This window comes from Pichia membranifaciens (genome assembly GCF_001661235.1).
Source record: "Pichia membranifaciens NRRL Y-2026 unplaced genomic scaffold PICMEscaffold_2, whole genome shotgun sequence".
Classification (NCBI taxonomy): domain Eukaryota; kingdom Fungi; phylum Ascomycota; class Pichiomycetes; order Pichiales; family Pichiaceae; genus Pichia; species Pichia membranifaciens.
This window is the reverse complement of record NW_017566983.1, coordinates 1,603,624-1,628,521: the sequence shown is the minus strand read 5'-3', so window position 1 is coordinate 1,628,521 and position 24,898 is coordinate 1,603,624. Positions and strand designations below refer to the sequence as shown.

At 42.8% G+C, this 24,898-nt stretch overlaps 12 protein-coding genes and 1 non-coding gene across 13 annotated transcripts; 4 read left to right on the top strand and 9 right to left on the bottom strand.

The window, feature by feature from the left end:
- Positions 1–22: 22 nt before the first annotated feature.
- PICMEDRAFT_71809 (hypothetical protein) lies at positions 23–1,033 on the bottom strand (the record flags this gene model as incomplete). The annotated part of the gene is made up of 1 exon (XM_019164014.1): positions 23–1,033. One exon carries the CDS (start codon positions 1,031–1,033, stop codon positions 23–25), a length of 1,011 nt encoding a protein of 336 aa, XP_019018890.1.
- A 184-nt stretch (positions 1,034–1,217) lies between these two features.
- PICMEDRAFT_15674 (hypothetical protein) lies at positions 1,218–2,490 on the bottom strand. The gene has a single exon (XM_019160918.1). The coding sequence runs from the start codon at positions 2,440–2,442 to the stop codon at positions 1,324–1,326; it is 1,119 nt and encodes a 372-aa protein (XP_019018889.1). The 5' UTR covers positions 2,443–2,490; the 3' UTR covers positions 1,218–1,323.
- A 247-nt stretch (positions 2,491–2,737) lies between these two features.
- PICMEDRAFT_71807 (hypothetical protein) lies at positions 2,738–3,934 on the bottom strand (the record flags this gene model as incomplete). Its single annotated transcript, XM_019164013.1, has 1 exon — positions 2,738–3,934. The coding sequence occupies one exon, from the start codon at positions 3,932–3,934 to the stop codon at positions 2,738–2,740; it is 1,197 nt and encodes a 398-aa protein (XP_019018888.1).
- A 1,810-nt stretch (positions 3,935–5,744) lies between these two features.
- Positions 5,745–6,194, bottom strand: PICMEDRAFT_32286 (hypothetical protein; the record flags this gene model as incomplete). Its single annotated transcript, XM_019162754.1, has 1 exon — positions 5,745–6,194. A coding segment is annotated over one exon (450 nt), but the record flags the coding sequence as incomplete, so codon positions are not given.
- Positions 6,195–7,917: 1,723 nt separating this feature from the next.
- Positions 7,918–9,114, bottom strand: PICMEDRAFT_32652 (hypothetical protein; the record flags this gene model as incomplete). Its single annotated transcript, XM_019162781.1, has 1 exon — positions 7,918–9,114. The coding sequence occupies one exon, from the start codon at positions 9,112–9,114 to the stop codon at positions 7,918–7,920; it is 1,197 nt and encodes a 398-aa protein (XP_019018886.1).
- A 500-nt stretch (positions 9,115–9,614) lies between these two features.
- Positions 9,615–10,703, bottom strand: PICMEDRAFT_71804 (hypothetical protein; the record flags this gene model as incomplete). The annotated part of the gene is made up of 1 exon (XM_019164012.1): positions 9,615–10,703. One exon carries the CDS (start codon positions 10,701–10,703, stop codon positions 9,615–9,617), a length of 1,089 nt encoding a protein of 362 aa, XP_019018885.1.
- Positions 10,704–10,880: 177 nt separating this feature from the next.
- Positions 10,881–12,262, top strand: PICMEDRAFT_15671 (hypothetical protein). Its single transcript, XM_019160917.1, has one exon. The coding sequence runs from the start codon at positions 11,179–11,181 to the stop codon at positions 12,121–12,123; it is 945 nt and encodes a 314-aa protein (XP_019018884.1). The 5' UTR covers positions 10,881–11,178; the 3' UTR covers positions 12,124–12,262.
- Positions 12,263–12,451: 189 nt separating this feature from the next.
- PICMEDRAFT_15670 (hypothetical protein) lies at positions 12,452–13,493 on the top strand. The gene has a single exon (XM_019160916.1). It carries the CDS (start codon positions 12,518–12,520, stop codon positions 13,163–13,165), a length of 648 nt encoding a protein of 215 aa, XP_019018883.1. The 5' UTR covers positions 12,452–12,517; the 3' UTR covers positions 13,166–13,493.
- PICMEDRAFT_15668 (hypothetical protein) lies at positions 13,403–13,948 on the top strand. Its single transcript, XM_019160915.1, has 2 exons — positions 13,403–13,519; positions 13,608–13,948. The coding sequence occupies exons 1-2, from the start codon at positions 13,478–13,480 to the stop codon at positions 13,839–13,841; spliced, it is 276 nt and encodes a 91-aa protein (XP_019018882.1). The 5' UTR covers positions 13,403–13,477; the 3' UTR covers positions 13,842–13,948.
- Positions 13,913–14,977, bottom strand: PICMEDRAFT_15666 (hypothetical protein; the record flags this gene model as incomplete). Its single annotated transcript, XM_019160914.1, has 1 exon — positions 13,913–14,977. The coding sequence occupies exon 1, from the start codon at positions 14,549–14,551 to the stop codon at positions 13,913–13,915; it is 639 nt and encodes a 212-aa protein (XP_019018881.1). The 5' UTR covers positions 14,552–14,977.
- On the bottom strand, positions 14,487–15,004 carry PICMEDRAFT_15665 (hypothetical protein; the record flags this gene model as incomplete). Its single annotated transcript, XM_019160913.1, has 1 exon — positions 14,487–15,004. A coding segment is annotated over exon 1 (404 nt), but the record flags the coding sequence as incomplete, so codon positions are not given.
- A 111-nt stretch (positions 15,005–15,115) lies between these two features.
- Positions 15,116–15,187, bottom strand: PICMEDRAFT_t48. The gene has a single exon. It is a non-coding gene; the product is annotated as a tRNA-Glu (tRNA).
- A 9,082-nt stretch (positions 15,188–24,269) lies between these two features.
- Positions 24,270–24,883, top strand: PICMEDRAFT_71799 (hypothetical protein; the record flags this gene model as incomplete). The annotated part of the gene is made up of 1 exon (XM_019164011.1): positions 24,270–24,883. A coding segment is annotated over one exon (614 nt), but the record flags the coding sequence as incomplete, so codon positions are not given.
- Between the last annotated feature and the right edge of the window lie 15 nt (positions 24,884–24,898).

The window sequence follows — 24,898 nt, the reverse complement described above, 5'->3', positions numbered from 1 at the left end:
TATCTATATCCGTTAAGGTTTTTCATACTTTTCCTTTCTGTACACGACTCAATCTCTCGATATCATCATCAAGAATCCACCAAGCAGGCCAAAAAAGCATATCCTTTTTTCCAGAGTCTTTACGCTTCAACTGTGGATTTCGAACAGTATTGTCACACCCCCCTAAAGAAGTGTACCCGTCGTCGTAAAGAGAACAGTAGTCTATCGCAAAATCAGTATTAATTGATGCGTGTTGCAACCATTTTATGAAGTACCATACATCACTCGTATGCCATCCGAGTATAGGATTGATGCGCATGAAATCGGGCCATCCTCGGTGTGTATCTGTTCTCTGTTCAAGTTTAAGTGATGCTCCATATGGGTCAGTTCGGCGTATGCCAACTACTATCGCTTCGACAGATTCATTTGATTTTAGGTATGTCAAAAAACCGCATGGGAGTGTTGGAGTTGGGGAGAATAAGCAAGTTATTTTCCCCTTTGAAAGCTCGTTAGCTTTGCCGGTCAGGATTTGCGAGCTATCATAATCATTTGCATCTATTGTGGTGTAAACGGCAGTAAAGTCCAAACCATACTGCAAAACCGATTTTTCCAAAAACCTGAGTTGATCTTCAAACTCGTTTTCTGTGTGTACATAAACAGCATTCACATGGATAGTATGAGGCTCTCTCTCACTTCCTTTTCCCTCTACTTCAACGAATTGATAAATTGCGGCTAGGTAGATTATAAGTTGTACGAGGCAATCTTTACCGCCATTGTAGGATATGCTAAGTTGTTCAAGGTTCCAGTGGTTCAGCACAGAAAGAAAATCGTTGTATGACCTTAGGACCTGATTCTGAGCAGACTGGTGTAGCGTCGCATTGAATGATGGTGGGTATAGAGTGGGTAAGTGCAACTTATTATGCAAATTTGAAACGGGATTGTTGTCGTTATCGAAAGTGGATTTGAGAGAATAGAGTGAGTTTGTTGGTGAAGAGGCAAGAAAAGTTTGCACCTGTTCGTGGCAAACTTTAGCAGCATAAAATGCATTGCACATACTGATGTATATGTCTTATTGTATACTAGAAAGGAGTGAATAATCCTTTTTAGTGGAAGATTGATGGGAGGATATAAGTGTTCTAGTATTGTCAACGGATAAAAGTTTCACCGCTGGCGGAGCGCTCTCGTTCGGAAATCGTAAAGTCTTATCCAGACAAAGCAAGAGAGCGGAGGACTTCTATAAACGGTATTCGCATATTAACATCTATATAGACAAATACATATGATGTATACTGCTGCATGCATCTATAAATCAATGCCAAGTATTTACAAGAGAAAGTGGGTGAATTATGGTAGAAAATAGTTTTTCTTCCTGTAGATAGTTTCCACTCTTCTGGTTTCAATATTCATCTTCTGTATGACGACTAACTTCTTATCCTTTGCCGTACCAACAGTTTCTTCACTTTCTGGGAGAGTAGGCTTGAGGTATTTTCTCTTGAGGCCGATTTGCTCCTTCAAAGAGAAGCAAGGTTTTGATAAGAGTGTCAAAGCTTCTTCCTTGGTCTTTTTGGAAATTGGTTTTGTGACATCAGGAATCAAGGAATCTAACTTAGCGATGGCTTCAACCTTCAAGTCGTTGATCTGCTCGGTTGTGAGGTTATCGGTCAATTGCAATCTAGCATCAAACATCACAGCGTTGTCCACCTTTTCGGCCAGCTGTGTGTATTCATTTATTTTAGCTTCAGTCTCATCAGCTGTCAAGTCTTTCCTGTTGAGTTCCAGCTTCGTATCATATTTGTAGTTGTAAGTAGCGTAGTATCTGGCATCTTCAAGTGTTTTACCTCCGCGCAAGAACCCATCAATCTTGAGAAGTCTTTCAGAAGCTAAAGAGAGCTCACGCTCGTTAAGATCTTTCAAAGATTTAAATTGTGGTAATTGTTTGACATAAGATTCTTTCTTCGCAGCCCTGGCGTTTTCTCTTTCTTTCAGAGCTTCCTCGATCTTTGGCTGTAATAATTTGACTTTCCTTGGCGCATATTCAGCTTCTTTTGTTGCATAGTTATCAGTCAACACAACCCTACCAAGTCTTCTGGGCGTTGGGTCAAAGTGAGCATAAGGCAGTCTATCATCCTTTTTTAATGCGATACCAATGAATTTCCTCTTTGGATGGAATGGGTCTAAATAGTATCTGACAAAACCCGGTTCAAGAGCAAATAAAGTATGATCCGTACCTATTCCGACATTAGTACCCGGATACCATTTAGTACCACGTTGACGAAATAAAATTTGGCCTACTTTCACTTCTTGTCCTTCATACTTCTTTGGTCCTAGCCTTTTACCTGGCGAGTCTTGCATATGTGTTTTTGAACTGACGACCTTCTTATGGGCATATCTGACCTGTTGTTTGAATTGAAGTGCAGTTCTTACCACCGTTGAACGTAAACCATCTGTGAATGCAGACAACATTGTCGTTACTTGATATAAAGGGATTCTGACTTATGCTGAATATTCCAGTAACTTGTCCTTCAGGGTGTCTCTGATTAGACATGTAGGCCTATTTTGTCGAGGATAGAAAGCGGTGCAAAAAACCATGAACTTTTCAAAATGGCACGGCCGGGTAAAATATTTTCTGGTGCACGGATAATATTCTTCCCTCAGCGTTTTCTTACGACATTTATCTCTGACGCTTTGCGACTTCAATTTTGTTGTTTTTACATAATATACACATGTTTACACTATAGTTAACTGGAACAGATTTACTCTATTTTGGGCACGGTAAAACAAAGACACGATCAACAGGTGTCAGCTTTCCAACCTCTTCTTCACCTTCGAAACGAAGCATACAGTTCCCATGTTTGCTTGCCATCACTTCTGCAGGGTAGAAGGTAGTGGTCTCAGGGTATTTCGCAAGGACTCTAGTCCCACTTTTGTACTCTTTCAGCTTTGAGATACTGCTACTTACAAGATGTAACGGTACCAAGATGATTTCTTTGTAGTTAGCTCTGAACACCTGTCCCTGTGGATGCATCTCGTCGGGCTCTGGATCTTGGATTTCAAATCTGGTCTCACTTATCACTCTCAAAACTCTGCATAATATCCACTCACTGTGCATCGTTGCAAAATTGTTGGCGCCATCTCTTCCATTGCTTGGACAGTATGCAACCTGGGAGTTTGGCAAGATAGGCGTGGAGGGATTATATGCTGATGTGTAAAAAGAGCGTCCTATTTTTCCGTTGTAGGACGACAATGGAGGTGGAGGTGGATATCCATACCTGGCACCAATTGTAATAAGTTTATCAGAAACAGCTGCGCCAGTAGCTGAAGAAGAATTACCAACCGAATTAGTGCTGTTTACTGCAGTATTATCTGATCCTTCATCAGCTTCTGCATTCGTTGAGGCGGTATTATTCGAGTGGGCCGAAAATGACTTCGAAGAAACAGCAGACGCAGAAACTCCAGAGCCTTGTAGTCTTGAGTTTGTAGAACCTTGTGGTCTTCCTCTACCGCGCCCTTTAGCATTGAGGCCACTTTGGTAAGTCATTGTGGTATTGGTGCTGGTAGAATTGGCTGACATTTCTTTTGAAGATATTGCTGTCCTTCCTGCAGTCAAATCTCCTTCAAAAGCCAGATTTTCATTATCAATATCATCAGCTTCATTGGAGGGAATCAAATCGTGAATACTTTCATCTGTGGCTAATGAGGTGGTGTTGAACGAAACATCCTTTTCTTTCAAAAACATTTCAACGTCTTCTAGTGTCGTTGTTAGCTGTTTGCTGACCTTCAAAAGTACATCCAGTGAAATCTGGTTGAGTCCATTGGTACTATCATCATCTATATTTTTCGATTTTACTTTGTTCTTAGCCTTCGGCTTGGCTTTCGTACTAATCGCTTTGGTGTTTTCTGCAAGTAATGTATTTGACGTCTCCTGTAATGACAAAACAATGTTATCCCACGACATTTCTTCCCCTACTATAATTGTGTCCCTGGTTGGCGATCAACTAACAGAATAATCACAAGGCCAAGTTACGTAGAGCTTTTAGCATGAGACATTAATAACTTGCAGACTCATTATCTCTGCTGGAGCTTGAGTCCATCGCTTGATGTTCGCTAATTGGAGAAAAAAACAAAATCATGATGCGTTCTAGGATAGAGCTCGGTCTTATCTTTTTAGGTTGGCATCTTCTCTTGAGAAGTACGATCACCATCACAAGTGATATGACCAGAAATATGATGTATATTAAACGTAGGTATAATTAAATTGTATAAATTTTAAAGCTGGTTATAAAAAATAAAATAAGGACAAAGGTAGGAGGAGATCGAGAGGTAAAGATAAAAAGAAATCAGAAAAGATAAAAAGACAAAGATAAAGAGAAGCAAAATTAAGCAAAACAACGTAAAGTACATCAAAATATAACATGGTAATGAGGAATCTGAGATCCTCAAAAAACTGTTTTTCATTTTTCCTTCAGCTAAGACACCAAAGAGCTGATTTTCATTTTTATTTTTCCGCCTTCCTTTGGACCTTCTTCCTTAGACACTCCAATTGACTCCTTCTTGTCAATATCATCATCATCATCATCATCAACGCCATCATCCATACTGACATCCGCAGAGTCCCTATCCTTGTATTCTCCCCTTGGGCCTTCGATTCCCTTACTTGTAGGCTTATTTGCGCTGATACTGGATAAATTAAAACCTTTTTTAAATATATCCTTTTTCAACTCGTTCGCATTTTCTGTTTCACCATTAACTCCATCGCCAGCGTTAGTATTGCTACTGTTATTGTTGTTGTGAGCGGTGTTGTTTAAGCTATTAATAATTTTGTTGTTGGTCTGTGATATGTGTTGTTGCGCTTGTTGTTGAGAGATTGAATATTGGTTCAAACTGGTGACACTCAAACGGCCTCCCAAGCTTCCATGTCTACTCATGCTGAAATTTCCTAGACCATTCAAACTACTCCTGCGAAGGCCAGCTCCGGCACTGAAACTGCCAGCGTTACTATGTCCGTAATTGCCTGTAACACCCCAAATGCTGCCACGACGACTAGTGCTACTGTCACGATCACCTGTACTGAAAGAGTTTGCAAGCAGGTCTCCGCTGCCGATTGAGGAAGCCCTTGAGCTTCTTGAATCTCCTCTTGGTGAACTTGTCATCGATTCTAAGTTTGAAGATGGAGGACTCATGAGGTGGGTTGTATTTGTGCTGTTACCATTGTTATGAATTGATGTCAGTGAAGATAATGCGTTTAAGCCACCAGAGTATGGAGATGTCGAAGGATGTGGTAGTGGGAAACCGGAGCTCATACTTGATGTGACAGAGCCTATCGATGCGGCAGAATGTCTTCTTTTACTGACTAGATCATCTTTGATCTTTCTCTTTCTGGCAGTAGATTCATTCGCAGCACCATCGGGGTTATTCAGTGATAATAAGTTGTTGGCGGCGCCAAGACCACTGAGAGACGTCGGAGGTAATGAAGACAAAGGTGGTAATTTGAAGTCGACAGAAGCACTGCGTTGCTTTTCATTTGAAAAGCTCAAGGTGTTAGCTGAAGAAGCAGCGCTAACAGAAGAGTTCGATTCATTTGATGGAGTGTTCTTGGTGTTCATTTCTACCGATGTATGATTGCCAATGTTATCATTATTGTTGTTGGTGGCGGTAGCACTGCTTGAAGGGCGGGTATTATCGTCTTCATCCTCTTTTACGGTAGAAGAAACATTATCGTCATCACCATCAGATGCTGCGGTACCTCTTTTATCACTCACACGCTTGCGTCTACTAGCCCCACCGTTCCACCAGTTCTTAATGGCATTATCACTTCTGCCGTTCAAGTGGCGGGCTATTTCTGCCCAGCGCTTCCCATACCTATCCACCAACTCCTCAATCAACAGACCTTCTTCAGGTGTTATTGGTGTTCTATTCAAAGAGGGTTTTAAGTTTTGGTGGTACCTTTCACGGGCCTGCTTGGCGGATCGTGTTTCCAACATTTGGGATATTTTGACCCAATTGAGGTTTTTCTCTCCACCGAACAGAGACACCAAGTCAAGTAGGTGTTTGTCTTCCTCTGGCGACCAAGGGCCACGGCGCAATTTGGAGGACTGCTGCTGAGTTTGGTGTGGGTGTTGTGAGTAGTCTTGATGTTGAGGTATATGGGCTTTATTAGGGCTCTTGAGAGTTTTCTTGGACTTCAAGCTGGGGCCGGAGGACAGCGAATTGTTCATATTGGCATAATCCAAATGGGTTGGTATGCCGCTGCTGGAGCCACCTGCTGTCGACGGTGGCAGATTGTCTGTAGTTAGGGGTCCCATACTGAGGGAGGAGTCCTGGCTTGTTGCGGGGTTCAAGTTCTGATTTGGCACAGGGCTGTACTGGAACTGTTTCAAAGGAGGTAGCTGTTGGTTCTGCGGGATGTTCTGGTAGTACATTGGGTAGACGTTGTTGCCGTAGCCAACGGAGGAGGGAGGCGGTGGGGGGTAAGGTCGATATAACGATGGGATCATGGGCTGGCCCATCATTTGGTGTTGTGCCTGGGCTTGTGCGTGTGCCTGGGCATGAGCTTGTGCTTGTGCTTGTGCTTGTGCTTGTGCTTGTGCTTGTGCTTGGGCGTGTGCATGAGCCTGAGCCTGCGCTTGGGCGTGTGCCTGGGCTTCAGCTTGCGCCTGGGCCTGGGCCTGTTGCGGGTCCAGGGGTTGGGAGGTATAACAAGGGTATCCGTTCGGTTCGAGCATCTGGTAGTGTTGCTGGTGCTGGTGGTTGTGCTGGTGGCGGTACTGGAACGGTGTGTTCGTGTCGACGCTGTCTTTGGTGTCCTGCGGGGAAACGGTACTCTTTGCACTGAACATAAACCAGGGCGGCGTCAGGGGTCTGTGTGGGTCTCTGTGTGACTCTGTGAGCGTAAATATGGCGGCGGGTAGGACGTACTATAGAGGGCCTGCTGCGGAGAGGTGGGCATAAATGCACAACGCAGAACTATTCTTGGGTGGACGTGCTGATGCGCAGAAAGGTGTGTCGTAGCAAGGTGTTAGCGGGCCACAGACGTAGGGTGTGTAGCGGTGGTTGCCTTGTGTTGTGCTGTGCCGCGGACAATGTGCGTGTTGTGATGCGAGACGTTAGCCGGGTGTGTGCTGACAGGGTGGCCGCAATCGCAGTGGTAGAGGGGGACAGCTATACTGTGTAGCGGGGCAGCGGTGTGGGCAGCAGCAACGGCCTGTGGCAAGAGGAAGCAGGCAGGCAGGCAGGCAGGCGGGCACAGGGAAAAAAACGGTGCCGTGAAACGGGCAGATACACGGTACGGGGCCTGCGAGCGCCGGCGGGCGGAGAGAGCAAGGATAAGCCGGGCAGCAAGCAGCGGGCCCACCACAGACGGCCGGAGACGCCTGGGCACTCCTGGAGACGATGCAACACAATGCGATCCGACCCACCACAGGTGTCAAATTAAACCACGGGGCGGCCTCCCGGTAGGGGCATGCTGCGAGATACAGGGCGACGGGGCGGCCCGGATTGTTCGCCGGCGGGCATTTAGTTGGACGGGCGGTGACCGCTGGCGGCCGCTGCGGGCAGGCCGCAGGGGCGGAACAATAGCCGGCAGGCGGCAGCCGCAGCGGTGACGGGGGCGGGGACGGCCCTCGCTAGCCGGGGGGAAAAGCGGCCGAAGAGCCCAGGTTGGCGGCGCGCCGGTATTGCCTCAGGGCGGGCGTAGCCCTGTTTCTGCCTTGGGGCGGGCGGACCAATCACCGGGCCCGAGGGGCCGGGTGGAGTCAGAGGGGGGCTGCGCGCGGGCCGGGGAGAGTCAGGCGAAAGTGGGTTACGTCATGCGGACCGGGATACTGGATCTGGGGAACGGAAGAGGCCGGGGAACACATGGTTGGGTTCGTGGGTTCATGATCGGTGATATAAAGGAGATTACACAGATGCATGGCGGGGAAGACGGTGCCTGATGGGGAACTAGTCGGTGTGGTCGGTGTGGTCGTCGTGGCCGTCGTGGTGGCGGTTCCAGCTCAAGAGGTTGGTGTCGCCCGGGCGTCTGCCCTTGACCAGCACGCCAAAGGCCAGGACGAGGGCTAGGGCAAGGCAGATGAGGCCGCCGACGATCCAGCTGATGCCGAGGAAGGCGTTCTTGCCGCCGATGGAGCTGGCGGTGCTGAGGTAGACGTACTTGCCTCCGTGGTACTCGGTGGTGGGGAAGTGCAGGCCCACGCTGAGCTGGTAGAGGCCGCGGGTAAGGGTGTCGTGGTCGTTTCTGAGGGCCATGTTGCTGAAGTCGGAGAGCGCTGCGGGGGACATCCAGTTCTGGAACTGGGGCCAGTGGCCGATGTCCGGAAGGTTGGTCTCGTTGTAGCCGTTGGGGTAGAGCTTGGACCAGTTGGGCGGAGGCACGATGCTGCTGAGGTTGTAGGACGTCTTCTTGAAGCGGTTCTTGTTGGTCGACCAGGCGATGCCGTCGGTGGTCATGGCGTAGTTGCTTGCGTCGGTGTCGTTGACCGCGAAGAGCGTCGATTCGAACGTGTCGTTGAACATGGAGTTGGCTATCAAGCCGCACGGGTAGATGATCTTCCCCGCGTCGTCGACCGACAACGGCTGGCAGTTCTGGCCCACGGTGTCCTTGATCACGCTCACGCTCGCGTCCTTCCCGTTCAACTGGTCCTCGGAAAAGGACTTCACGTACTGCCGGTGGTTGGCGTGGAACCCGGTCAGCTTGTAGAAGAGGAACAGCGGGCCCTTGAGGTTGTTGGGGATCTCAAACTGCAGCTGGCAGATGTTCCGCTCCTCGTCAAAGCCGTCCCACACAAACGAGTCGTTTCTCGCCAACTTCCACTTCGGGGTCGTGCTCACCTTGCTCTTGAAGTGGTGCGTGTACAGCTCCAGCGGGACGTCCGTCCACGTGTCCGAGTTCGCCCGCGTGGAGCACTCCGCGTAGTTGATTGTGAAGTCCTGCACGTTGTTCGACGCGTGGAGCATCGACGCCCCGATAGGGATGAAGATGATCGCAAGACACACAAACATGGGGATGACCGCACTCGCCGTCAAGATCGGGTGGATCGCCTTCAACCGCTGCTGCGTGAAGTCGTCCTCCTTTGGCCGTCTCGACTTCCCCTTCGGCTTCTTTTCCAGCTCCGAGTCTGCCTCGTCGTCATCCTCCATCAAGTCCTGACGGTCGTTGATCTCCATGCTCACCTTGTCCTCGTCCCCCGCGTCTTGCGGGTCTCTCTGATGGCGCTTCTTCAGCCCAAAGATGTTGTGCATGTTGTTCTGTAGGTTCGTGACACCCTGCGAAAAGTTCGACATCGTGGCTTGTGTCCTGCTGTCCTCCGAGTGCTGTCCTCCGAGTGTGTCTGCCTTCGCAATTCCCTCTGCTGCAATAAGGCTGTGCGTTGGTTCGAGCTGCACAAGAGACAACAGTAAATAAAAGAATCATGTCTCTCTCTGTCTCTGTGAACGAAGCCTCCGCCAGAGCTGGAAAAAAAAAAGCTACGCGCCGTCTACAGATGAGGAAAGAAAAGACACTTGTCTAAAGACGGAGGTACAAAATGTGGATGAAAAGGAAATGCGCATCAACTGCACCTTTTCCCTGGGTTTGTTACAAACCTATGAATGTATCTGTCGGTTCATCTATTTACAAGATCGATGTTTCTATAACGGACTCATTGTTGCGCCTTTGCAGCATCCGCAGACTCCTGTTCCGGCGCTGGCTCAGCGGCAGCGCCAGCAGTGGCAGTTGCAGCTGCTGCCCTCTTGCCCTCTTCGGCACTCAGAAATCTCTCATAGGTGCTTGGGGTGTTCTGCTTCAAGTTCTCAACGTCTGCGAGGAACGTGCTCCATCTCGAAACTAACTCCAGTAGCTGTGCGTTGTTTTCGGCATACTCGTGCTTCGAGGCGTCCTTCAAGGCGCTGATTATTGAGTATGCGTGGTCGTACTGCAGATAGTCGGTTTGAGGCTTGACGGTGTACACCTTGTTCTTTGTGAGGGCGTCCAAATGGTTCAAGGCTGTCGAGTTCTCTTTTAGACTGTTAGAGTAAACAGACGCAACCACCAGCGAGGCGTTGTACAAAATGCTGCCTGTCTCGCTCATCTCTGCCTTGGCAGCCCAGTGCTTCATCTTCTCCACCATTGTCTGGAAGTTCACCTCCGGGTTGGCTGGGAACGAGGTCTTGATGATCATCGAGCGAACAAACGCAACAGCCTCGGTGTTTTTCACCGACCACACCGAGTCCTCTTCCCGGATCTGGTCGGCCCAGACAAGGTTCTCGGTGAAGAGCTTGCTGTCAAGCTCGTAACTCTTGTACAAAAACTCGTTCAGCACCGAAGGGTCGAGGTACTTGCCCTTGTTGGAGTCCTTCTTCGTGCTGCCCTTTCTGGTCTTGCTGCTTATTCTGATTTTCGAGAGCTCTTCGAGCGACGAGCGCACGAGTTTCACCTCCTCCGCGGTGAGCAACAACGATATGAACTTGATCAACTTCTTTTTCGAAGGCACCCCGGGATACTGGCGAGGGGTTAGAGGGTTGTTCTTCTTGTCCACTGCGTTCAGCGAGGTCAACACCTCCGCATTACGCTGGCGGTACACCAATGGACGCCACTGCGACGACAAGGAGTGGTAGTAGATGTAGTCGTCCAACTGAGACTTGAACGCATACAGTGAGCTACTCTTGCTGCTGCTGCTGCTGCTGCTGCTGTTTCTGGAGATCGCAGACGTCGCAAAAAAACGCCTAACGTGTGCAGACTGTCTAAGCATGGTTCGGTCTGTGTGGTCTTGTGTCCCTGTTCCGAGAACACCAAAGAATGTCCACCTCTCTTCCTCAGCACTCCCCAACTACTGGCTGTTGGCACTGAAATTGTTCCTTTCTCCCTCCATTCGACGCACAAAGAAAAAAAAGTATCGACAGGTCCAGACAGCGCTGAGCATCGACGCGTCGGTTCCACGATCAGCAACAGAACCGACGCGTCGACGAGGCGCCAGCCTCGTTTATCGTATAACGGGAGCGGAGGAAAATTTCTCTCCTTTTTTGCTCCCGTTCTTTTCTTTTTCCTTTGTTTATGTTAGGTGGAGTGCCAAGTGTGACACTTCACGTGGTTAAACGTACGGGGGCAGGCTTTGTTTGTTTGTTCTGGTGCTAGGTGCTGTTGTTCTTTCTAGTCCCTCTTCTTCCTCCTGCTCGTGCAGACACACACATCTGGCCTTCTTGCACACACCAGTCCATTGCAGAAAGATGCAGCTTGTGGATTACAATGACATAGTGTTGATTGACGGAATCAGCCAGCCGGTGGCGAAGGTGACGCTGCAACAGAGCTACATCGAGGGCGTTCCGGACACGATGATTGCGTTGGTGGCTCCGATCGTGGCATACTGGGTCTACTCGTTCTACTTCCACATCATCGACGTGTACCAGCTCTTAGAACAGTACAGAATCCACCCTTCGGAAGAACAGCTCTCGAAAAACAGGGTCACGCTACCGGTGGTGATCAGAGACGTGATCTTCCAGCACGTCATACAGACGGTGACGGGCTTGATTGTGTACGTTTTCGAGTCGCCTCCGCTGACGGGATTCGAGAACGCCAAACTGTGGGCTTGGAGGCAAAACCTACCGCCCTTCGTTCCAACGGTGGCCATCTACCTGTTCTACTGGTACGGCATCTCGATGATCAAGATTATGACGGCATTTCTCATCATCGACACCTGGCAATTCTTTCTACACAGATCGATGCACCAGAACAAGTTCTTGTACAAACACTTCCACTCCCGCCACCACCAGCTCTACGTGCCGTATGCGTTTGGCGCATTGTTCAACAACCCGGTCGAGGGTTTTTTGCTAGACACCGTGGGAACAGGAATCGCCTCGCTTGCGTTGGATTTGACGCCAAGAGAATCGATATTCCTTTACACGTTTTCGACCCTGAAAACCGTGGACGACCACTGCGGCTACTCCTTGCCTTGGGACCTGTTCCAGAAGGTTTTCCCAAACAACTCCATCTACCACGACATCCACCACCAGATGTTCGGCATCAAATACCACTTCAGCCAGCCTTTTTTTGTCTTTTGGGACACCATCTTCAGCTCGCAGTACCACGCCATCGACGACTACAAAGAACAACAGAAGCAAATCACTCTTGCCAAGTACAAGCAGTTTTTGAAAGATAGGAAGAAGAAAAGTTGATTTTCACCCACACAAAGATAAGCATAACATAAACCGAACCCGAGTACAACTTATATAGATTTAAGTACGCCCCATATATATCGAGGAAAACAATACAACACTATTATGTGACAATACATTAATAATACCCGAAACGCCCTTGGCCGGAAAGGAACCTCATCCTTCTCGGGTCTCTAGTTCTAATCTTGGTCTTCGGGATCGACGCGTCGATTCGTCTGATCGCTTTTCCGCACTTTTTTTTTTGTCCTCGTCGAGAGGAAGAAGCTCAGCGAACGAAGGGGAAGGGAGCCGGTACAGAGTGATCAAGAACAGTGCATGCACTACTTGTCGTCAATAGACAGCGTCTCTCTGCTGCCTCTTTCATACTGTTGCTTGTTCAAAACCCAAGACAACAATGGCCACCAAGTTCAGAAACTCTTTCTGGCTAAAAACCAACGAGTTTGCGCCACAGGTGTTCCTTTTCCGTAATATCGAAACTGGGCAAGTGGTGTACTCGCAGACCCCACATGTCACGAAATACCAGATAAAACAGCAGTTTTTCCGTCCTAACAAGGAGAACAAGAAGCCGCTTCCACGTCATGATATCTGGCGTCCTTTGGCCGTTGCACAATTTAACGACTACCAGAAGGCGGTCCAAGCTTATCATGGGTTGGTGGAGTTGAGATACATGCGCCAGGTCAGCAGAAAGGATGAGTCCCAATCTCTCAGAAAACTCAATGACTACAACAGAATCTGGTGCTCAGGACAGTACAGACCAACCTACACTATGGAGTCGACCGCCGATTTGAGTGCGGTCATTGATGAGCTTAAATTATCCGAAAACTGTAAGATTTACTGGGATGGACTGTGGTGGCGAGGTGATGCCAAACACTGGAACGAAAATATAGAACATATCGATTTGGAAAGATTTGGTAGAAGAGAGAAATTTGTCATCCTCGACGAAATAAGAGAGAAGGGACTGTTGGATTTCCAAAAGAACTCCCAACTGGAAGAAGCCCAACCTGAATCCCAAACTCAGCCTCAACAGCAAACAACTGCTTGATCCAAACAATGCATACTCACATGTACATAGCGTTTGCCTACCTCTTAGTCTTTTGGCGCCTATATATATAACTCCCCGATACAAGTTATAGAAACTTAATATACTCTTCTGTTGTCTCAGAAGTGTACGCAGTAGCTCGCACCTATATTTTACTGGGGGAAATCAAATATCACTGATAGTTGTGCTTGATCTTTCACAAATATTTGCTTCGTGAAGATCTGACTAGCACATTCTTTTGATATTTTCCCCCTACTGCAACCTTTCAGCTATTTTTCAACCCCAAGGTCCAGTCACAAGACCTTAGCAGCCACAATGTCTTCTACTTCCGCCCCAATTGTGAAATCTGCAGATATGGTACGCATATTCATCCATTCCCGTCTTCCATTTTTGTTGGGCACATTCCGAACTAACACATTCCAATCGATTCCTTGGTTTCCAACAGGAACAAGAGCAACAAACAGAAGCTCTTGAAATAGCTTCTACTCTTTATGCTGAACTCAAAAGTAAACAATCAGAGCTAGCGTCAGCGCTTAAGGGCAAACTAGATGAAACTTTCGGTGGTCCTTGGCATGTTGTTGTGGGTAAGAGCTTTTCTTCTAGTGTTTCACATGAAAAGAATGGCTTTATCTACTTCTACATCGAGAATCTCGCCTTTCTTTGCTTTAGAACTGCTTGAAGGACCGTTCTACTTTGATTTCGCTCACATAACCACGAGCCCATAACTTTAAATATACAGATATATAATACCTACCTATCTGAATTGTAACTAACTAACTTTCTACCAATTTTGAATCCCTTGCCTTTGAAGCCAGCTCTAGTCATATTTGACTCTGGACCAGTCTTCGGCATATTCTGCAAGCTCTGCAAATCTTCGTGATCAATTTTCAAGCTCTCATACTTCTCATAAAGCTCGTCATAGTCGTTTTCTAAAAGCGAATGTGCAATGTAAAGTTTTTGATATTTTTTATTCAAGTATGCTGACCCATCATCGTTAGATACTTTCTGAATACGCCCTTCCTCTACCATATTTCGTTTCATTCCTCTTCTTATGTTCGAAATCACATTGCTGCGACTCAATTCTCCTTTCTTTATTCTTTTAGCAAACTCGTCTTCCACATTTTGGATCATTCCCAGTAAACCAACATAGTGCTCTACCAAATTCCCTAAGAATATACTGTCCTCCAAATTTCTGATTTTATTTTCTTCCAGCTTTACAGACTTCTCGTATTCAGTGTAGAGCCCCATTAATGTCATGGAGTTTGATGCGTGGTCCCCCTCCTCCTCATCCTCCTTCTCCTCTTCTTCTTCTTCTTCTTCTTCTTCTTCTTCTTCTTCTTCTTCTTGCACCTCATCCTCATCTGCCGCATCCTTCTCTTCTTCTTCCATTTTTGAATTATTGTGTATAACTTTGTGCATCTTTATCAGTTTTTTATCTGCCTCTAAGAAAATATGCTTTTGTTTGGAAGAACCTCCATGTATGGATCTGCTCTTGACATGACATTTCCCGTCTTCAATACTGTCATTATTGGCGTCAGGAACTTCGTCTTCAGCTGAATCTACAAACAGCTTCTCTCTGTCATTATCATTTCGCCTTACAACGCAATTTTCAGTGTCGCATACTTCGTTATTTTCTTTCACATTTCCACCAGTTGATCTTTCCTCTTGTTGTTCCGGACTCACTTCCTCTGCCTTCTCAGATTCTCTGTCTGGCTCTTTGCTGGCACGTGTTTCTCCGAATACACTACTAGTTAAAGTTTCCACTATTTTGTCCTGAACTCTCCTTACAAAGCGTTCCATTTTAAGATTTTCCAGCTAGTTTCTTCTAGAAGGAAACAATCTCAAAAAACAGCCTGTTAATCGTATAGAAAATCATGACAATACAATACTGTGAAAAAACATTTATCAAAAATGCAAAATAACAACAGTTCTCATCCAAAAAAAAGCAAATATTTCCGATACCGGGAGTCGAACCCGGGTCTGCCCGGTGAAAGCGGACCGTGATAGCCGTTACACTATATCGGAATTGTTTACTTTTTATTTGGCTACATTATACATAGCGCTATATCTTTAACTTTTATTCTAGATTGATAAAGCTTTTATTGGATTATGTTCTGTACCGAAATCATTCTGTTGAGATAAGATGCCCAAACCAATCATGATCGAGGGATAAGAGATAAGAGTCATATCATGATAAGGTATCTTAGTGTTGAGATAAGATGCCGAGGCCAATAAGGATTGAGTGATAAGAGATAAGAGTCTTATCATGATAAGGCATCTTAAGTAATCTAAAACTGGAAAGTTAGCCGCCATGATAAATGAATAATGGCAAGTTTAACCGAAGGTGTAAGTGTATAAATACAAGAGGTTTGTCCCTTGTATTTATGTTTGAGAATATTAGTTTGTAGGCTAGTTATATTAGTTATATATTAATAAGCAACAACTATAATATAAAGTGAACAATATACTATGGATATTCATAATAGAATAGCTAGATTACAACAGGTTATGAGCCAATTCGCTCTCACTTGCCCTAGAGATGAGAGCTTGAAGCTTTCTTCGTCTATGAACTATCCTAAATGGAACAGTTACACTGGTATGCTTGTTGCCACTCAAGGTGCTGGCCTTGATATTTATTTTACAACTGGAGATATGATGTTACCTCCAGCTGAACCGATAGACGACACTCTAGTTATGCAGCTCCAAGTTGCCTTGAACAATGCGATTCAAGTTGTACTGTTGAATACTGTGTCGTCAAAAGTGTTGTTAAAGTATCAGTCTGATAATGCGTTCGGACTTGATTTACTTATGTTGATTAGACGTGATTACTCCCAGGTTACATCACGCCAATTGTATGCTATGGTTAATAAAGCTTGTGATGCTTCGGTCAGTAAGTCTGCCGGTGATGAAAGTGCTCTGTCCTTGTTCAGAGATATCTGTGCTCATTTCAACCACTCCTCGGAAATTACCCAAGTGATGGGTTTGTTTGACTTAAGGATGTTTAAGTCCGACCAAGCGAATGCTCGAGTCTTAGATGTGTCAACTCCGAACATTACGTTGTCAGCGGTTGAGAACACTCTGCGGGATCTTGTTCCTACTACGCAGGGTTCAGTATTTGCGGCTACTTCCAAGAAGCCTTATGTTAATAAGCAGAAGTATTACCGATGCCAGAAACGAGGCCACGTTGCTAAGGATTGTCCAGCTGCTGCCCCGATTGCTGCTAGCAGTTCTAGTGGTAATACAGCAGCTCTTGTCAACTCCTCATCCAAATCTATTTCTGGTATCTCTTGGGCAGTTTTCAACTCAAGAGAAGACTCAGTTATGCCAAGTCGGAGCTATATTTTGGATTCTGGTGCTACACTTCACATCTCAAATGAGCGGTCTCACTTTGCTGAGTTTACTTTGGCGTCTGGCTACATTACTGGGATATCATTCAATCCTCTGGTCGTTAAAGGTACTGAGACTATCCACTTTGTGCACCCAGTTACCTCAAAAGTTCTTACAGTGTCTGACGCCTCCTTTGTCCCCGATGCCACACAAAATCTTATCTCCATCAAAAAGACCTACACATCTGGTTCGTTTACATTTTCTCATGAAGCGGTACACTATCTCTCATCTTCTGATGATACGGCTAGTAAAATTGCGACCGCTTGTGGGCCAGACCTGTACGAGTTTGATTATACTCCAGTAGTTGGTGATGCACTAGCAGTTCCTGGTGATATCAGTCATGCGGCCCTCGGTCACCCTTCGCCAGCAGTTATGTCTCAGATGGAAGTCCCTTGTGGTCCCAAAATTGTTGAATGTGCTTCATGTACTGTAGGAAAGATGACTCAAATCTTTCCCAACGTCCTGGTGTGATTTCCATGCATCTCGGTCAGTAATTATTAGCAGGATTCTTCGGTGATTTCAATATGTCTGACTGTAATACAGTTCAGACCCCCCTTGTTGCTGGTTCGTCCTTGGCCCCTGAGGGTAAGCCGCTCTCTGACAAAGATGCTTCCCTGTATCGCACCATGGTGGGAAATTATTGTTTGCTGCGAATACAGTGAGGACCGATTTGGCATATGCGGCATCGGCCCTGTCAAGATTTATCAAAACCCCGTATGCAAATCATTATGCTGTTGCTAAACATGTTCTTCGGTACATAAAAGGTACTCTCGGTTTAGGACTAGTATTCAAGAAGACCACGAGTTTCAATTTAGCTGGTTACTGCGATTCCGATTGGGCTGGTGATAAGGTGGACAGAAAGTCGATTACCGGTTATGTTTACATGTTAGGAAATACTGCAATAACATGGAAATCCACGAAACAGCAGACGGTGGCGCTATCTTTTCCGGTGGTTAACACAACTGCTGAAACACATTGGACTCAAAATGAACAAGGTCCCTTGCACCTTTGAAGACAACGAAGGGTGCAGAATGCTATCAACTCATCCGGTTCATCACAGAGAACTAAACATATTGATATCAAACATCATTTTGTTAGACATCATATTTCAGAAAGAAACTGTGAGGTAGTTTCAGTCGACATTAAAAGTCTAGAAATACAAAAGGTACCCCTTGCGTTTTGTTGAGATAAGATGTCGAAGCCGATAAGGATCTAGATATAAATAACTATAAGTAATAACAAGTATGCTAAGATAAGCTATCTAGACAGATAAGAGATAAGAGAGATGAGAATAAGGCGTTGCGAGTCAAAGAAAGAGCCTTATAAAGACAAGGCATTAATCCAAAACTAGAAAGATTAACCGAAGTGATGAGAAATACAACAGGTTTATCCCTTGTGTTTGTGTTTGAAAGTATTAGTGTGTAAGTAAGTTATGTTAGTTCTATACAAAATAAGCAATAGGAATGATAAGGATTGAAAGGATGAGATTGCAGCATAACGCTTATGGCTTGTTCCTTATCAACCATGGTATTTTATCTCAATGAATACAAGCAATTTCCCCCTTGTATTTATGTTTTAGATCTCTTTTTAGTAAGTTATCAAAACAAAAAAATTGAAACTCTATACTAGGAATGACGGATAGACTTTGACTCCGCACATTTTAATGCACTCATTTACTGGTTAATTGAGGAGATCTCATTGCACTTAATAAAAAAAAGCACTACGATACAATGGTTTGATAGGCTGAGCCACATTTCATGAACCTTTTTTTAGCATGTCACATGAAACAATGAATGTACTCAGCAACCATGAATGAAAACCATAACTTTCACGAATTTGTAGAAGAAGAACCAAGAAACCGGAAACCAGCATTTAAATTAGGTCCAGTCATCTTGTTTTTTATATGCAGAACAACTACAAAATAGTAATGAATCAAAAAAGAGGAAAGGGATTAAAATTGTCTGTCATCTTTTAACTGTTGTGGGGCTGAACAAATTGACTGCCCCCTAGGCTTACACCCTTTCACATTTTTGCGATTGACTCAGCTCTCATCCTTTTTTGAATATGACCTGATTTGTTTTGACAAAGACCCTACATGCCTCGTTTAAATATTTTTTCAGTATGGGTAAGGCGCTATCGGTTAGCCTATATTAATAAAGGTGTTGTTGCAACTGTGGATACATTGCAATAAAGTTTGAAACTAGAGGTAAGGCCAACTTGCTTGGTGACTAATCCATCCAATGCCTCGGTGAGCCCTAAATTCACACCAGCCTAGATATCCACTTATGAATCTTTCACTTACTCACCCTTCGAAAAAAGCCTTTTATAATAATAAACCTAATCTGGGAGACTCGTATGTGAAAAGGGCATGGAATTCACTAGAAGAAGCGTACTGATTCACATGGCTATATCAATCTATACAAGTATTCTTCGTCAATTATAACCTTTTTTATTTGGGTTAGTACGAAAATTATCGAGATCAACACAGTTTTAGTGATTAAAGAACACCAAAGTTCATCGATAGGTTCTAAATGAAGTGTATGCAGGATAGTTAGAATAAAATGAGTAACATTATCCCGACAGTTAAAAATGCTTTCTGTTAGACGAGAGACAAATTGTTAGATATTGGACAACTTATCAAAGTGAAGGTTTTTGTAGTTTATTTTGCTGCTAGCTATTTTATATCAAAATTCATCTGGAACTTAGAAGCGTCTTCAAATAATTATTTTTGTCAACCTGAAGAGAAATTGCAGCAAGTGATAAACAAGATGCAAGATGTAAGTGAGTCAGTAAAGCATGCTATGTATATAATTTAAGTAAAAGGACTTCGATTCAAATGTTTTTTTGCCGAAGTGCTGGTTGAGAAATGGAGAAAATTCTTTTTGTATTGATTGAGCTAACGACCTCAAATAGCTCATATGCCGAAAAATATCACTTGTTTGATTGCAGGTTTTTTTCCAAGAAATATCAACTTACAACAAGCGTATCAGAAAAATAAAAAGATGCGTAGTTCATGTTAACGATTTGTTATTTGTCTCCAAACTTTCCATAAGTTTTTACTTTTCTGTAAGGTGCGACGTGAGTTAGTAGTATTCTAACCCAATCAGTGGATATGTTATGGAAAGCCTGAATGGGCAATTTTTCGCAACTCAAAAATGGTAGCCAACATATTACTATTCATGAGAGCTGTAATATGATGTTTTTTTTAGTTCCAATCTCTTCTTACAAACATTTGGCGCAGCTAATTATCATTCTGCGAGTTGATGCTTATTGAATCAAGTGTCTAATTCTAGCTAAACGCTTCAACCTAAGTTTCTGAATTCTGGGGTATGTAATGTTATTTATTCAGTAACTGAGTATAGTCCTTTATTAATTTGATGTTAAGCTTTGCTGTTACGTATTTTAGAGATACCTCTATTCTTTGGTAAAAAACTGTGGCCAGTCGCCAAAGCTCGGAATTTGTAATACTTGGGGCTAAATATCAGTGTAGAACTATCGAGATACCATCTCTCTTCATTTATAACTATTACTCGGCCAAAAATAATGGCTGAAAACTGCTAGAATTTATTAGTTTGAAGTGACCAATATAGTCTAATTGTACCTAACTGCACCGAACTATAGCTGAACCGGTGTATGCAACATCTTTCATCATAACTTTTCTGCAAATTTAATAAAATAATATAGATTACAGAAATACAAAATATTTGAATGGAAAGATCATTCTGATTTCCACATTTCCTAAGCAATTAAAAATTTCCTATATGCTTAACATCTCAGTAATTAAGACTCAGAAACTCTTAAACTATAGGTCGGTACAGCTGTTCTGTGGTAAAGTGGTGGGGGCTAAAAAAAGGTTTTAACAGCTCAGGTTGGTTCAACCTTGAATTTGCATAGTCTACCACATGCACCCTGCTTTAAGTTTTGTAATTTATAGTGTTTAGCCGTCGGAATCCAGCAATTGCATAAAAGTTCTTGAAATCAGTTCCAGTCAGTATTGTCTAGTTGGTTTTCTACAACTACGGATTACACCACAACTAAAGTTTTGCAAACCGAGACCTAAATCACCAAAGAACTACAATTTTAACAATATTTTGTAGTGCTAATCATTGATCCGCAGAAGTCATCGGTATTGAAGCAGTAAATATATACTACTCAGCTGATGGATTTGAAAAGAAACAGGTTCGCTCTATCTCAACCAAAAATAATCTATTACTCATCAGAGGCGGTTTCAAATTTTTTTCTTTGAAACTAAGCTTTCTGTTTTGCATATTATTTTCTTTGAAAAATTCCGAGGCCCAAAATAGTACAAAGATTTTCTTTCGGAGTTAAATCTTCAGATAGTTTGCGCTGTCCTGCTCAGGACCAAGGATTTTTTTACATGAGTTTCATGAAGAAAGGAACTATAGGCGAGGAACTTGTGTTGAAACTCGGGTCACACGTTAGTTAAGGTCTCAAGGTGTTTGTACCAGCAAAAACAATATATTTTCAATACACTGATCAAGTGTTTGTTTGTCAGATTCTGAGCCAGAAAAGGAACTGATGGCACTCTGTATCTTCTTTTATTCCCAGTTGCGAGGACGTTTGCTTATTTTCGGTGCTGTTTTACCAATCCAATTAATCACAGTGATTTGTTACTGAATCACTGAGCGTTGGTTAAATTGAAAGTTGACTTTCTTAGACTTTTAGTTCAAGAGGATACTCTTTCTCAAATTTTCCTTCAAGAACATAATGAAAACCATTGTAAACAACTTAATGCATGTATTTGTTTTCTTTTGTGTGTTACTAATGCTCTTTATTTTTAGACAGTAAGAGTTGTTAAAAAGCTTGTTAGTCCGTCATCTCTTTTTATATTATACGGTGACATCCGTTAAGATTCAGTATAATGTTTTGATTCCTTAGTATTCTATTTTTTCAATCAAGCTCGGTCATCAATCATTCCGAAATCAGGGTTTGACCTGCAAAAAATTAATTATTCAAACAATCTGAAGTACAATGATTTTTGTTAAGATAAGTTGTTGAGATAAGATGCCGAAGCCAATAAGGATCGAGAGATAAGAGATAAGAATCTTATCATGATAAGGCATCTTAGTAATCTAAAGCTGGAAAGTTAGCCGCCGTGATACATGTATAATGGAAAGTCTAGCCGGAGGTATAAGTGTATAAATACAAGAGGTTTGTCCCTTGTATTTATGATTGAAAGTATTAGTTTGTAGGTTAGTTATATTAGTTATATATAAATAAGCAACAAGTATAATAAAAGGTGAGCAATATACAATGGATATTCATAACAGAATAGCTAGACTTCAACATAAGTGTTGAGACAAGATGCCGAAGCCAATGTGTATAAATACAAGAGGTTTGTATGTCCCTTGTATTTATGTTTTAGAGTGTTAGTTTGTAGGTTAGTTATATATAAATAAGCAACAAACGTAGTACTAAGATATACTACAAACAATGGATACTCAATCTAGAATAAACAGTTACAACAACAAGATGCCAAAGCCAATCAGGATTTAGAGATAAGTTATCCAGACCGATATGAGATAAACGCCTTATAACGAGAAAACATTTAAGTGATCTAAAACTAGAAAGACTAGCTGACGAGATACGTAACACAAAAGGTTCGTCTCTTGTATTTGTGTTTGAAAGTATTAGTATGTAAGTAAGTTATTTTAGTTCTATATAAACAAACAACAAACATAATATAAGATTTACTGCTAATAATGGATATTCAATCTATTCAATAGATTACAACAATTTGTGCCTTACTTGAAATCGTCAATTAATCTTGACGCGGATGGCTCCAGTAGTTCAGGATAAGATGACAAAGGTAATATTCATTACAGTAAAGGTAAGAGATGTTGGTTGATAAGATGAAACTATGAAATTACAACTTCGAGATAATTTACAAAACACTAGAGTATTTCTTAAGCGAAAAGATTAATCAGTATAAAAGTTTGCAAGTTGAATTAGTTATCTATATGAGAACAAAAAAACAGACAAGGTTTGCGAGGTATAACATAGTAAGACCAAAAAATAAACAGACTTCAGTAAATAGCTCTGTTGATGTCTCTTTATCGTAGCTGAAATATTCATACTTTATATTTTGTATTTTTGTTTGTTACCCAATATACCCATTTTATATAATATACCAACAAACTGAAAACACCTTGTATTTAAAGATTTTTACTTCTTACTTTTCTCAAATATAGATTACTTCAATGTTTTAAGATTAGAATTTTAAAGTACAGAAAGGATATTACTGGAATTTAGTTTTGTTTGCTCTAGCTTTTAAGCTAACTTACAATACTCTATCAAATGTGGGTTCTGTGACATCAAAATGGATGGATCAATCGGAAGCATGCAATTTCAGAAGTTGTAAAGAAAAAGGTTTCCAACATGCTTGCTTACTTATTGTCAAAACTTGTTCATTGCAGGCAAAATCTTGCGAAGTGTCTTTCAGTTGCACTATTAACCTTGCGGGTAAAACAGGCCGAGGAAGATACAGATTACACAGTAGCATATTAATTAGAGTACTTAAAGGTAGTTTTGCAGCTTAAGTGCTAGTATATATTATAATGTGCATCAAGGCAGACTTCTGCAAAGTGAGCTCAAAACCTACACGCTTTAAGTATGAGCTTCCCGTCTAGGAATGTCTATCGCACATAACTAAGTTCGTTTTTTTATATTTCGGCTGTTCTTTGGGATTATGTTTGCAATACAAGTTAAATACGGTTGTGGTTCTGCAGGTGTTTGCGTATACTTACACACTCATCATTTATTCTACAGGATAATTACCATCCTTCGATTAAATTCGTGAGTGGGTTTATGAAATCAAATTTTACAGTATTCTGACAATATTTCCACCAAATTGTGAGAATTTGAAGCAAATAGATATCGAGTAAAAAAACAACTGTTTTCCTCAGCATTATTCTAGGTGATAAAAACTATCTCGTGCTGATGCTATGCCTGCCGAATATTTCAATTTGTATTTTATCTTTTAAACCCAGTGTTCTGAGTATCTAATGAGCCTTTAGACCTGTTTAAAATATTTGCAAACAAAAAAAGAAAAGATATATTTTCATTAGCTTAAACGGTAGCAATAAATAAGATGCAGAAATTGCTTATACTGAAGCCAAAAGTTTTAGATTTGTCAAATAACTTTGATTTTAGTCAATTTCTTCAATTATAGCATCATTTACTTTGAAGCGAAGCTTCTGGATTAGCCAAACAATGTTTTAACCAGTAAATTAAACTCATTAAATAACTGAGGTGTTGATGAATAATTGAGTTTGCGACAGAATAGTAGACCAATAAAAGTCAACTATTGATATTTGAAGAAATTTTACAGAAAAACGCTAAATCGTAAACCAAGTTTAAGTATCTTAAGCGAGTTATAATAAAAACGATTTGATGACTTTTATAAATGGTTTATTTGATAATGATGACAGAAAACTTCAAGCTAAAGCATTGTAATTTACTATCTCAAAGTATAGTACCAGTAACCACTACATTAGTGACAACGGCCCAATCTCTGAAAATGGAAAACTGGAAACGTCTTACGCAAATGTATCCTTTTTGGTAAAATTAACGAAAATTTCGACTATAAAAGAATGCTCTAATACGAGTGTTTGTTGCATTCGTAAACTGTGTAGTAATAATGAATTCATATTTTCCTAGACATTTTGAAACTGTTATTTAGCTCGGTATTTTTTCGAAGATGTACTACACATATTTTCTGGATGCTTCTGAGACGTATGGTATCTATAAGTTCTTAATTTCAATGCTAAGAGGGCTATACCGAAGCTCTGATTCTTTTGAGGCGTTAGAACCCTTGAGGGCCAAATTTGATGAGCAACACGATAGGTTGTATGACTTCTATGCGCAGTGCACGGCGGTTAGGTATCTATCGACGTTGATAACAATTCCAAAGTTGCCATTTGATGCACCTACGTTGGCAGACGAGCAGAAGAGTGTTTCACCTTTGATAGAGCAAGGAATTGTCCAAACACCGGCTGATTATGCCAATGTGCAAAAAGCGGTTTCATCACAGCCAACAGGGGCGGTTGCAAATGCGTATATGGCAGGACAACAGGCATACGAAGCGCAGCAGCAGCAATTAGAGCAACAGCGGCAGCAGCAGCTGCAACAACAACAGCAGGAGCTGGAACAACAAAGACTGTATTGGGAGGAGCAACAGAAAAGAAATTCGGAAGCGCAGCAGCTAGCGCAACAGCAATTGCTGCTTGATCAAGCGCAGAGGCAGGCTCAGGGCCGAGTTGCAGAATTGGAGAGAGACATTTTGGCGTTGAAAGGCCAGTACGATAGTGACCAGTTGATGCTTAGGAG